The 13697-nt window shown below is 41.4% G+C and overlaps 1 protein-coding gene across 1 annotated transcript; it reads left to right on the forward strand.

Moving 5' to 3' along the window:
* Positions 1 to 6572: 6572 nt before the first annotated feature.
* On the forward strand, positions 6573 to 8526 carry TRUGW13939_09205 (uncharacterized protein; the record flags this gene model as incomplete). The annotated part of the gene is made up of 3 exons (XM_035492330.1): positions 6573 to 7557; positions 8289 to 8417; positions 8480 to 8526. 3 exons carry the CDS (start codon positions 6573 to 6575, stop codon positions 8524 to 8526), a joined length of 1161 nt encoding a protein of 386 aa, XP_035348223.1.
* Positions 8527 to 13697: the final 5171 nt, after the last annotated feature.

Genomic DNA, 13697 nt, shown 5'->3' on the forward strand with positions numbered 1-13697 from the left:
AGATTAAGGTTATCTTTTCCTGGAAAATATTAATGATAGTTTTAAGAGTATAATTATTCTTTAGTTTCTATAACTTCTATCAGAAGTTTATAAAGATCTATAGCTGAATTATAAGGTTATTATATTACTTCACTTAAACTAACATTCCATTTATATAAAGTAAAGAGTGCGAAGAAATATTTAAAAATCTGAAAAAGAAATTATCAAAAGCTCCAGTACTAGCCTATTACAACCTCAATCGCCAAACCTATGTAGAAATAGATATATTAGACAGAGTAGTGGCCGCAGTTCTATCTTAACTATATAAAAATGAGAAATAGCATCCAGTCATGTACTACTCTACATTAATAATCTTAGCTAAGTATAATTACAACATCCATGACAAAGAACTACTAGCAGTAATAAAGGCTCTGAAGGAATGGAAGTCCAAATTAGTTGGACTGAGAGGATAGGAGTTCTTTGATGTCCTATTAAATTATTAGACTCTTGAGTACTTTATAACTATTAAAGCTCTGAACACCTAACAAGCCTGATAGTGCGAGTTCTTAAAGAAATACTACTTTGTACTTAGATACCAACTAGAAAAAATAAATATATTAATAGACATCCTCACCTAAAGAAAAGATGAAAAGGTAAAAAATCTTAATCATTAGAACTAAACACTACTGCTGTGATATAAAATCAATAATAAGATCATACTTGAGATAGCATATACAGAACTAGTCACTTTAACTACAGAGGATGATATTGTCACTAAAGTGTTAGTGGCTAACAAGGAATATATAGCTAAGAAAAGTGTTAAAATCTTACTTTTAGAAAAAAAAGAGAGTCATAGAATAATTAAAAAATAACTTTTCTTTAATAAATAACTCTATATTTCTAAGAAGGACGATTTATAAGTATAATTATTAGATAAAATATATTAACAATCCGTAATAGCGCATTTAGGATATATAAAGATACTGAAGCTAGTCTGAAAACAGTTCTATTAGAAGGCATAGAGTAATGATATAAACTGGTATATAGACAATTACAAGATATATAAGAGGATAAACATATATAGGGACAGGGCTTTTAGACTCCTTCAACTATTATCTATCTTAGTACGACCTTGGTAGTATTTATTAATAGATTTTATGGAGCTGCCCTAGGATAAATAAGGATTTAATAATGTTTTTATTACTATCGACTATTTGACTAAAAGACTGGTCTCTATACTATGCTATAAGGGGATGACAGCTAGAGACATGGCAAAGTTATGGATTTAGTATATTTTCTTGTGGATAGGCTTGTTAGATAGTATTGTATTAGACTGAGAAGGCTAGTTTATTTTTAAGTTCTAGAGAGAAGCATGCTGAATTCTTTATATTAAAGTAAAGCTATTAATAGCATAGTATGCCTAGACAGATAGATAAATAGAAATAGTGAATTAATATTTTTAATAATGGTTGTAGCTATATATTAACTTTATAATAAATGACTGATTAGAATATTTATTAATTATTGACTTTATAGCTGTGTTACTATTATAGGAATCTATAGAGATATTCTTATTTAAGATAGAAAAAGGTTATACTTCTTAGATATTATTTAATTAGATACTATTAATACCGCTTAGAAGCTATATATTGAATAAGAAGGAAGTCTAAGTATAGATATAGTATTTAAAGCATATATAGAACTATATCTATAATAATATTATAAAAGTATAAAATAGACAGTAATAGCAAATGAATAAATATAGACAGGAGATAGATTTTGGAATTAATGACCATATCTATATCAGTAATAAAGAATAGGATATAAGACGACCAGATAGAAAACTAGGTTATTAATCTAAAAAACTATACAAGATACTATATAAGATAGGACATACCTTTAAATTAGATTTATTATAGGGTGTATAAATACACTGTATCTTTTCTTTAGATAAACTCTACCGCGCCGCTTTAACCGAGCCCCTCACTAGTCAACTAGAGAAGGAATGTTCTGAGCTCTAGGTTAATAGAAATTCGGAATGGGAAATTGACAGGATCCTGGACTCTTAGATGCGCTGGAAAAAGCTGTATTATTAAGTAAGCTGGCTAGGCAGGGACCTAGATCTAATATGATATCTAGTAGAGTACTTTTCAAACGCTCTACTGGTACTGAAATCATTTTATGATATTAATCCTAAGAAGCTAGGTCTACCGTACTAGTTGGATGTATAGATAAAAGCTATAGAGAAGAATTAATTTATTGAAGAGTATATAGATAATAATAGACTAGCAACCAATACTTAAAGACAAGTGTTTCTAAAGGAGGGGGTAATGTGACGGCTAAGTCTAAGACTATCCCCAAGGGTAGAAATGGTTTTGTGGCCGGATGGGAGGCTTTAAGCAGGAAGGGTATTAACCCTAACCTGCGGTGCCAGATCTGGGGATAGCCTTACTCTGGGGTTATAAGGGGTTAAGCTGGTTACCTAAGTATATAAGATAAAACCTTCCCGCAGGTCCTGGTAGTTAGATTCCTTTCCTATGCTTGTTGTTTTAGAGAATCGCACCCCTAGATAGGAATCGAATATCTTTGGAAAAGGCACGTCACAATAGATATCTTTATGACTAGTCTTTGCAAGATAAAGCAGGCGCTAGAAACTAAGAAGAAAAGAATAGCTAAGTTAATTAAAAATAAGAAGATTAAGCAACAGCTGCTGGATTAATATTATAAGTTTATTAACATCTTTTCAAAGATCTGTTTAGATGAGTTGCCAGTTTACTAGAAGTATAACTATAAGATTGAGTTGAATCAGGATCTAGAATTAGGTTATAGTCCTTTATATTAAATGTCAGAGGAATAGCTCTAAATAGCCTAAGACTATATTATTAATAACCTGGATAAAGGATTTATTATCTTTAGTAATGCACTATTCACGTCTTTAATCCTTATAGCCAAGAAAACTGATAGTAGATTCTATTTTTATGTTAATTACCGCAAGCTAAACACTTTGACTAGAAAAGACTGATATCTACTGCTATTTATTGAGAAAGTCTTTGAGCACTTAAGTAAGACAAAGATCTTTACTAAGCTGGATATTAGGCAGGGGTTCTACTGAATCTAAATACATCTAGACTCTATAGATCTAATTATCTTCTATTATCGATATAGCACTTTTAAGTATGAGGTAATATTATTTAGCCTTACTAATAGACTAGTGACGTTTCAATAACTAATCAACAATATCTTTATAGACTATCTTGACCAGTTCGTGATTATATTTATTAACGATCTATTAATATATAGCGAGAACAAGCTAGAGTATGAGATATATATGCGACAGGTATTGAAAAGACTCCAAAAAACAGGACTGCAAGCTAGTATCAAAAAATATAAGTTCCATATCACATCAACCAAGTATCTAGGCTTTATCATTATCTTAGAGGGGATAGAGGTCGACCCAGTAAAGATTAAGATTATCCTTTTCTAGAAGATATCAATAATAGTTTTAGGAATACAGTCATTCCTTGATTTCTGTAACTTCTATTGGAAGTTTATAAAGGCCTATAGCTGAACTGCAAGGCTATTGTATTATTTTACTCGAACTAATATTCTATTTATATAGAGTAAGGAGTGCGAAGAAATATTTGAAAGTCTGAAAAAGAAATTATTAGAAGTTCTAGTGCTAGCTTATTATAACTCTAATTACTAAATCTGTGTGGAAATAGATATATCAGATAGAGTAGTGGCTGTAGTCTTATCTTAACTATATGAGGATAAGAAATGGCATCTAGTTGTGTACTACTCTATATTAATGACCCTAGCTAAGTATAATTATGATATTTATAATAAGGAATTATTGGCAGTAATAAAGGCTCTAAAGGAATAAAAGTCTGAATTAATTGGACTGAGAGGACAGAAGTCTTTTGATATCTTATTAGATTACCAGGCTCTTAAGTACTTTATAACTATTAAAGCTCTGAATGTTTAATAAGCTTAATAGTGTGAGTTTTTAGAGGAATATTATTTTATACTTAGATACTAACCAGGAAAAGTAAATGTATTAACAGATATCTTTATTTAAAGAAAAGATAAAAAAGTAAAAAATTTTAATTATTAGAACTAAACATTACTGCCGCAGTATAAAACTAATAATAAAATCACACTTAAGATGGCATATACAGAACTGGTTATTCTAACTGTAGAGGATGATATTGTCACTAAGGTATTAGCGGCTAACAAGGAATATATAGCTAAGAAAGATGCTAAAGTCTTATTCTTAGAGAAAGAAGAAAGCTATAGAATAATTAAAAAATAATTTTTCTTTAATAAATAACTCTATATTTCTAAAAAAGATAATTTACAAGTATAACTACTAAATAAAGTATATCAATAATCTATAATAATATATCTAGAATATATAAAGATACTGAAGCTAGTCTAAAAATAGTTCTACTAAGAGGTATAGAATAATAATATAAACCAGTATATAGATAATTACAAAACATACAAAAGAATAAATATATATAGAGACAGAGTCTCTAAACTTCTCTAACCATTATCTATTCCAATACAACTTTAATAGTATTTATTAATAGACTTCATAAAACTGCCCTAGAACAAACAGGGATTTGATAATATTTTTGTTACTATTGACCACTTGACCAAAAAACTGGTCTCTATATTATGCTATAAGGGAATAACAGCTAGAGATATAGCAAAGTTATAGATTTAGTATATCTTCTTATGGATAGGCCTGCTAGACAGTATTATATTAGACTAAAAAGGCTAGTTTATCTTTAAGTTCTAGAGAGAGACATGCTGAATCCTTTATATTAAAATAAAGCTATTAATAGTATGGCATACCTAGACAGATAGATAAATAAAGATAATAAATCAGTATTTTCAGCAGCGGCTATAGCTATATATTAACTTTATAATAAATAACTGATTAGAGTATCTATTAATTATTAATTTTACAGCTATATTACTGCTATAGAAATCTATAGGAATATCTTTATTTAAGATAGAAAAAGATTATATTTCTTAGATATTATTTAATTAGACACTATTAATACTATCTAGAAGCTATACACTAAATAAGAAAAAAGCTTAAATATAGATATAGTATTTAAAGCATATATAGAACTATATTTATAATAATATTACAGAAATATAAAGTAGATAGTAATAGCAAGTAAACAAGCATAGATAGGAGATAGACTTCAGAATTAGTGACTACATCTATGTTAATAATAAAGGATAGGATATAGAACAACTAAATAAAAAGCTAGGCTATTAGTCTAAAAAACTATATAAGATATTATATAAGATAGGATATACCTTTAAATTAGATTTGTTATAAAGTATATAAGTATATTATATCTTTTCTTTAGACAAGCTCTATTGTGTTACTTTAACTAAGCTTCTTACTGATTAATTAGAGAAGGAATATCCTAAGCTCTAGATCAATAGAAATTTAGAATAGGAAGTCAATAGGATCCTAGACTTCTAGATATACTAAAAGAAGCTGTACTATTAAGTAAGCTAGCTAGATAGAGATCTAGATCTAGTATAGTATCCAATAAGATACTTTTTAAATGTTTTACTAACACTGAAATCATTCTATGATGCTAATTCTGAGAAGCTAGGTCTGTCGCACTAATTAAATATATAGATAAAAGCTATAGAGGAGGATTAATTTGTTAAAGAGTATATAGATAATAATAAACTAGCAATCAACACTTAAGAGCAAGTGTTTCTAAAGAAGAAGATGATGTGATGGCTAAGCCTAAGGCTATCTTTAAGAGTAGGAGCAGTCTTATAGCTGGATAGGAGGTCTTAGGTAGGAAGGGTATCAACCCTAACCTGTGGTGCCAGATCTGGGAATAGCCTTACCCCGGGGCTATAAGGGGTTAAGCTGGTTATCTAAGCATATAAGATAAAACCTTCCTGTAGGTCCTGGTAGTTAGATTCCTTTCCCATGCTTGTTGTTTTAGAGAATCGCACCCCTAGATAGGAATCGAATATCTTTGGAAAAGGCACATCACACTGCTACTATTCTGGCACAAGAAAACCATAATCTATGAGCAGCGAACCATCACCAGAAGCAAAAATATACAATAAGAGGTTGTCTAATTAACTGATTAGGAATTTTGATGGTCTCTAAGGGTCGTGAAATCGCTACAGTAGCATTAATAGCCCAGGAAGCTCTGTGACGGTCCTGACCCAGGCCTCGGGAACCAGCAGTGGCGGCCTGAGGCACCACCAGGGAAAGGGAACCGAGAGCGGTACTGAGATGGGAATAACCTCATGCGGAACCATAAAGGGAATAGACTGACGCACACAAAGGAATATTTCTCATGTAACTAGCGGGGGAGGTTCTTTCTCTTCCTCTTTCCCTTCTCATGTTTGGTTTTCTCGTTGCAGAGTACTCTTAGAGGATAGGAATCGACTCGTCGTCACATAAAACCAAACATCACTTCCTTTATCTTTTACTCAAGACTGCAAAGCTTGTACAGCAGTGTCAGCAATCTGACTATCGCTCAAGCTACGTCTTGATCCTTTTATTGTATCACCGCTGAGCCTGGAAGACCAAGATGGTACGACCAGTAAGCATGGGTGAGGATCGCCAAGGGCCAGTGCAAGAGGCACAGGCAGACCCGATGGGGGCAAACGAGTCGAGCGAAGCACCGGGACGTCGTTTGACCTTTGGTCTGGAGGACCTTGAGCTGGATGAACATCTGTCGCCTACACAGATGAACGAACAAGAATTTTTGTCGCTTTGCCGCACTGATCCCCAGAGGTTGTTCGACCGGATGTACGAACAGCAGGACAAGAGTGCACAGCAAGCAGAGGATCTGAGGATCCAGAACGAGAAAGAACAGCAGAGCCTGATGGTCGAAGTCGCCAACCTCAAGCAGACCATCCGTGACCAGACAGCTGCTATGAGGGAGCTCATTGAGGAGCGCGACACCGCTCAGGATAGAGCCGACAGGACTGGGTGGGGTACTCCAGCTCCAGAAGGGAAGCACACCAAGAGTACCAAGTTGCCAGATGGGCAGGTGCTGGTGGATGGGAAGGACCCTAAGTTTGAGTCGTGGCTTATCGATGTCGAAGGGAAGCTCGAAGCCAACGCTGACCACTATCCTACTGCCCAGGCACGCATGGCCTATGTGAAGAGCATGTGCAAAGGAGAAGCAGCGAATCACCTGCTTGCTCGCATGAGAAAGGACTCGCCTGATCGATATCATGATGTGGACGACATCTTTGACCACCTTCGTACCCTGTACCAGGACGCCAATAGGGTCATCAACGCCAAGATGGAACTGCGACGCCTCATGATGAGAGACACCAAGTTCCAGCCTTTTCTCTCGCAATTCGTACTGCTTGCTCAGGATGCAGGCTTGGCCACTAGCGAGTGGAAAGAGGACCTGTTCTACAAGTTGTCCTTTGAGTTGCAGCGCGCAATGATCAAAGAGAGTAACGACCCACGCGTCTCGTACCAGGAATTCGTCAAGGAATGCAGCACCACTGCCAATCGTCTCGAGCAGATCAACACCAGCGAGAAGCGTGCACGCCCACGTAAGACCGATACATACCCTAGACCTGGCGAGAGCTACCCAAATCCAGCAACTCCGAAAGCGAAGAATGGATCAGAAGGCCTACCGTGGTTGGAACGAAAGAAGCTGATGGAGGAGAACAAGTGCTTTAACTGCAAGTTGCCAGGGCACAGAGCATTTGATTGCCCTCTGAAGAAGAAAGCACCAGAGCTGAAGAATCTTGAGGAAGTCAGCCCACCGGAGAGTCAGTCGGAAAACGACCATGCCTAGGGAAAGACTCCTCTCTAGGCATTGCGAGTGTTGATTTATCATCTTTGGACCTTTCCCAGTTATTGGGGAGAGAGCAGGATAGTCTAGTCTCACCTATTCGATTAGCTAAGAATGGACTTTCTATTGCCACCAAAGCGTTAATGGACACTGGAGCAAATGGTTACGCTTTCCTTGATATTTTTCTTGCCGAGAAGCTCGCACGCCATTTCCAAACTCACGTAATCCCCTTGGAACAACCCTGTGCAGTGAAAGGGTATGACGGCAAGACAGCCGCACCGATTACACACCTAATACGCCTGACTTTGAAGATACAAGGACGAGTACAGCAGCATCTTCCTTTCCTGATATTAGAGCTAGGGAAACATGATGTCATCCTTGGACGAATGTGGATGGCAGAGCACGGTGTCTTGATAGACTGTCGCCATCATCGGTTACTCTGGCCAGAAGAGGTTTCCTTGAAGGATGAGCTGTTGTCCAAGCAAGACCTCTTTATCCCCAAAGCAATCCTCTCCCGATCGAAGAAAGTTTCCACAGAGCATCAGAAGGATGCCGATCGACGAGATGGTCTCTTTAATGAAGAAATCAGACAGGAGGCTACTGGTGAAGCACTATGTGAGACTACACCTGTGGATACTATCCCCAGATCACGTTGGACCAGCCACCGAAAGGAACAGCTCGTGGCGTTGGCAAAGATGAACCAACAGTTGAGCAGCGCGCGTAATGACCTCTCCGAGGAAAAGGCAAATCCAGTACACCGCCAGAAACAAGCCAAGCCTGCGAAACCGAAGCCTGAGGTGCAGATAGCACTTATTGGGGCCACAGGATTCGTGAGGTGCTTGAAGGATAAGAATACAACCACCTTCATGACGAGCTTCCATGAAATCGAAAAGGTCATACAGGATAAACAGGAAGACCACCTAGGAATTGAGGAGCTTGCTGAGATTAGGCAGAAACTACCCGAGAGGTATCAGGAATACGCGGATGTATTCTCTAAACGGGAATCAGACAAGCTTCCAGATCATAAAGGCTACGATCATCGGATTGAGCTAACCAGCGAGCAAGAGCTAGGTTACAGCCCCTTATACCGAATGAACCTGAAAGAGCTTGAGGCTGCGCGAGAATATATCCTGGACAATCTGAATAAAGGTTTTATTGTGCCTAGCAACGCACCCTTCGCATCGCCAATTCTCATGGCATCCAAGCCAGATGGAGGACTTCGATTCTGCGTGGATTACCGGAAGCTGAACGCTCTGACCAAGAAAGACCGATATCCACTGCCGCTAATTGAAGAAGTCTTTGAGCGGCTGAGCAAGGCAAAGATATTCACCAAATTGGACATACGGCAAGGTTTCCATCGCATCAGAATGAGCTCGGAGTCAGAGGACTTGACAACCTTCCGATGTCGATATGGAACATACAAGTACAAGGTGATGCCTTTTGGGTTGACAAATGGACCAGCAACTTTTCAGCGACTGGTGAATGACATCTTTATGGACTGTCTTGACAAGTTTCTAGTAGCGTTCGTCGACGACCTACTGATTTACAGTGAGAATGAGCTTGAGCATCAGGCACATGTGAAATTCGTGCTGGAAAGACTGAGAGCAGCTGGGCTGCAGGCTGCAATCCATAAATGCGAATTCCATGTCAAAACCACACGGTATCTAGGATTCATCGTCACGCCAGAAGGAATCAAGGTTGACCCGACTAAGATCGATACTATCCTGAAATGGATGGCCCCAGGAACTGTGCGAGGAGTGCAATCGTTTCTAGGGTTCTGCAACTTCTACCGGAAGTTTATACGGGAATATAGTCGGATAGCCAAACCCCTGAACCGCCTAACTCGGGTAGATGTCCCCTTTGTCTGGGACAGCGACTGCGAACTGGCATTTGAGAAGCTAAAGAAGTTGTTAACCGAGGCTCCAGTGTTATGCCACTACCAACCAGAGCGATCGACACGGGTAGAAACAGATGCCTCTGATGGGGTGGTCGCAGCGGTCTTGTCGCAGTGTTGCGAGGATAACAAGTGGCATCCGGTAGCGTTCTACTCGGCAACAATGATGCCAGCTGAGAGGAACTACGACATTCATGATAAGGAGATGCTCGCGATCATCAAGGCCCTGAAAGAATGGAGACCCGAGTTGATAGGGCTCCAAGGGGAGGAGCGGTTTGAGATCCTATCCGACCACCGAGCTCTTGAATACTTCATGTCCACAAAGTCATTAAACGCCCGACAGGCGAGATGGTGCGAATTCTTGCATGAGTTTCACTTCACTCTAAAGTATCGACCGGGCAAGGCCAACGTACTCGCGGACACCTTGACCCGACGACATGGTAATGAGGCAGGCAATCTGGACCATCGGAAGAGGATTCTACTCCCAGAAGAAGTCTTAGATAGCAGAATCATTGAGGAGCTGAACTGCGGAAAGTATCCACAGGCCGATAACCTGGGAGCAGAAGTCCACGTGGTCATGGCTGGGACCGATCTGGTGCCTCGCGCCATAATGGCTAATAAGCAATATGCTGCCACAGCTGAAGCAAAGGAACGAGTAGAGCACTCGGGAGAGGACTGGCAAATTATCAACGAGACGGTACTATTCAAAGGCCGCTTATACGTTCCTGAGGAAGGAGACCTGCGCACACGTTTGTTGGATGAGATCCATCGCCAACCATCTACTGCCCATCCTGGAAGGACAAAGACTCGGAGCTTGGTTAAAGAACGCTATTATTGGGAGTCATGGAGTAAGGATGTGAACCGTTACCTGGACAACTGCATGGTGTGCAAGCGGACGAATACTTGGAGGGACCTGCCTCCCGGACTGCTGAACCCGTTGCCTATCCCAGATCGACCTTGGCAACATATCTCAATGGATTTCATGACTTACCCGCAGGACCGCAAAGGATACAACACAGTATTCGTGATTGTGGACCGACTTAGCAAAGCACCAGTGTCAATACCTTGTCAGAAAGAGACCACGGCCAAGGGAATGGCCCGGTTGTGGTTGGAGAATGTGTTCCGCTGGACAGGACCCCCTGACTCTATTGTATCAGACAGGGGTGGTCAATTCGTGTCAGAATTCTGGTCGGAGGTGTGCCGCTGCCTTGGAATCAAGCTGAAGCTGTCAACTGCCCACCACCCTCAGACCGACGGACAGACAGAGATCGCCAACCAGTACTTATCACAGAAGCTGAGAGCATTTGTGAACCACGCGCAGGACGACTGGTCAGACTGGTTGCCGATGATGGATTACGCAGCAGCAACCCTACCTCAAGAGTCGATTGGACTGTCGCCATTCATGGTCGAGAGGGGATACCAGCCACGCACCTCATTCGATTGGAAGTCACCTGAACCACCAAGGAAACTAACCCTGAACGAAGAGGATGCCAAGTCATGGCTAGGTCGAATGCATAGCGCCTGGGAAGTGGCGAGGACGAACCTCCAGAAGAGTCAGGAGCGACAGCAGTTGACGGCCAACAGGAAGCGCCGACCACTCAACTTCGATGTAGGTGATCATGTCATGGTTACCACGAAGCACTGGGAAACGGGGCGGCCTAGTAGGAAGCTGGACATCCAGGCAAATGGTCCATACCGAATCAAGAAGCGAATTGGCAACTCTTTCGAACTGGAATTGCCGGACGGGATCAACGTGCATCCTGTATTCTCACCGGAGAAACTGAGGCGAGCGGCAACCACAGAACCATTACCAGGACAGCTGGAAGAGCCGGCAGAGCCTATCGAGGTGAATGGACAGGATGAGTGGGTGGTTGAAAAAGTATTGGACGCCCGGGTACGCTGGAAAAAGCTTTATTACCGGATAAAATGGTTAGGTCATGACATCGATATGGAGTGGTACCCAGCCGGAAATTTCAAGAACGCTCCTGTCATGTTGAAGGAGTACCATGACTGCTACCCAGAGAAGCCAGGACCACCGAAACACCTCCAGGAATGGTTGAAGGCAGCGGAGGAGGACAGATTCGTGCCAGACGGGGGAGATGACAGCATGCTTGAGGGCAAGCATGGCCTAGAAGGGGGGGTAGTGTGACGGTCCTGACCCAGGCCTCGGGAACCAGCAGTGGCGGCCTGAGGCACCACCAGGGAAAGGGAACCGAGAGCGGTACTGAGATGGGAATAACCTCATGCGGAACCATAAAGGGAATAGACTGACGCACACAAAGGAATATTTCTCATGTAACTAGCGGGGGAGGTTCTTTCTCTTCCTCTTTCCCTTCTCATGTTTGGTTTTCTCGTTGCAGAGTACTCTTAGAGGATAGGAATCGACTCGTCGTCACAAGCTCTACAACTTCTTAATCCAGAAGTAGCTTTGGGGGCACGCAGGTGCGCACTGTGGACCTGTTCTAATTATAAACAAATCGGGCATATTTGCACGTACTGTCTGAATAATTTGATATAGAAATTATATAGTAATTCTGATTATTTATTCCATTTTTGTTGATATAATAATTTTTTGTGGGGCGGGTGGCCGAGATGGCTTATGTGGCCGACGGGGGTTATAAAATACGTTAGTACATACTCATTAGTAACCACTCCGTACGGATACTCCGTACTCTGTTCTCGTACCAGTACTCCAGCCCCTGACAGCCCAAGCCAGGGCGCGAGTGGCCGAGCAAGGCTTTCAGGCTCCCAGGCGCTTGCATGAAACCAGCGGGGCGCAGTGGGGCAGCTAATCAGCTGCTTTTGTGATGGGTCGTGCTGCACTGCTGCAGCCACGGCGGCAACGAGAAGCTATTCCGGGATAATAATCAGGGGAATCAACTGCTACTCTGCCAATGTACATGGGGGTACTACAGAGTACTACAGTACTAGTACTACAGAGTACTGCGGAGGACATTGGAGTACATAGTAATGTAATAATAATACTTCGATCCATGGTACGCCGTCTCAAAGAGGCTTAGGGCGGTCCCGTGTTTGGCGTGCCAAGACCCCCTGGCGTCTCGTGCCGGTGATTGGCCAGAACCGCCCCACCGTGCTCGATCCGATCTGCCGCAATCGTCTGAGCTTTTTGGCTTCTCCGTTTATTGTTTGTCCGCTTTTGCGTCGACTTGACTCGCTCGAATCAACTAGTCAGTAACAGGGCAGACTAACTGCTCTTCGCCTAACTCGCGCTCAGGAGGTGTTCGCCATGGAGGCGTCCTGGTCGCTCGTTGGTCCGCCGGCCAGCTTTTTCTGCTATTCTTAACCTGCCTTGCCCCCAGCACAGCACATCACATCACTCACCATCGTCTCAAGATAACCCCTGCAGCTGCTCAACCTGCCCCTCTGCTTGCTGTTTCCTGCCGCCAGGAGCATTAACCTGCAGGTCTAGCTCGCTCTGTTCCTGGTTCCTGCATTGGCCGTGCATCTAAGCGCCGACATTCGCTGATCAGTCCTGCTCTGTCACATCCCGGAAAGGCGTCATTGGCCTGTGATCTTCCTGCCTCCGAAACTCCAATCGCCCTCTCCTCTGCTCTCCCTCTGATGCGCCGCGTCTACGACTGAATCAGACAGACGCTTGCTCCTGTTTCATCTTCTTGCGCAGCTGGTCATGGCCCCGCTGCCGTCCGTCTGGTTGCATTGTCAAGTCTAATATTAGCCTCATTGTCTAGACTCTCCGACAACAAGCGAACAGAAATAGAAACATCACAACAACCTGAAACAGCCGCTTTTTCCTGCTGTGCCATTATAAAGACGCCGAGGCCTGCCTTGCAGTCTGCCTCAGTCTGCCTTAGCACTCTATCCGCCCTCGTTTTGATGTCTCGTTGCTTGTTTTTATAGCGTTCAGTCGTTCATTTGTCTTTTGCATTCTCTCATTCTTGCTACAACTGCGTTTTTCCTTCCTTTTCAACGAGCCTTACTTTTCCCTTTCTTTATTATTTTTTTTTCCGGCTCATTTCCTT

Source organism: Talaromyces rugulosus, chromosome V (assembly GCF_013368755.1).
Source record: "Talaromyces rugulosus chromosome V, complete sequence".
Classification (NCBI taxonomy): domain Eukaryota; kingdom Fungi; phylum Ascomycota; class Eurotiomycetes; order Eurotiales; family Trichocomaceae; genus Talaromyces; species Talaromyces rugulosus.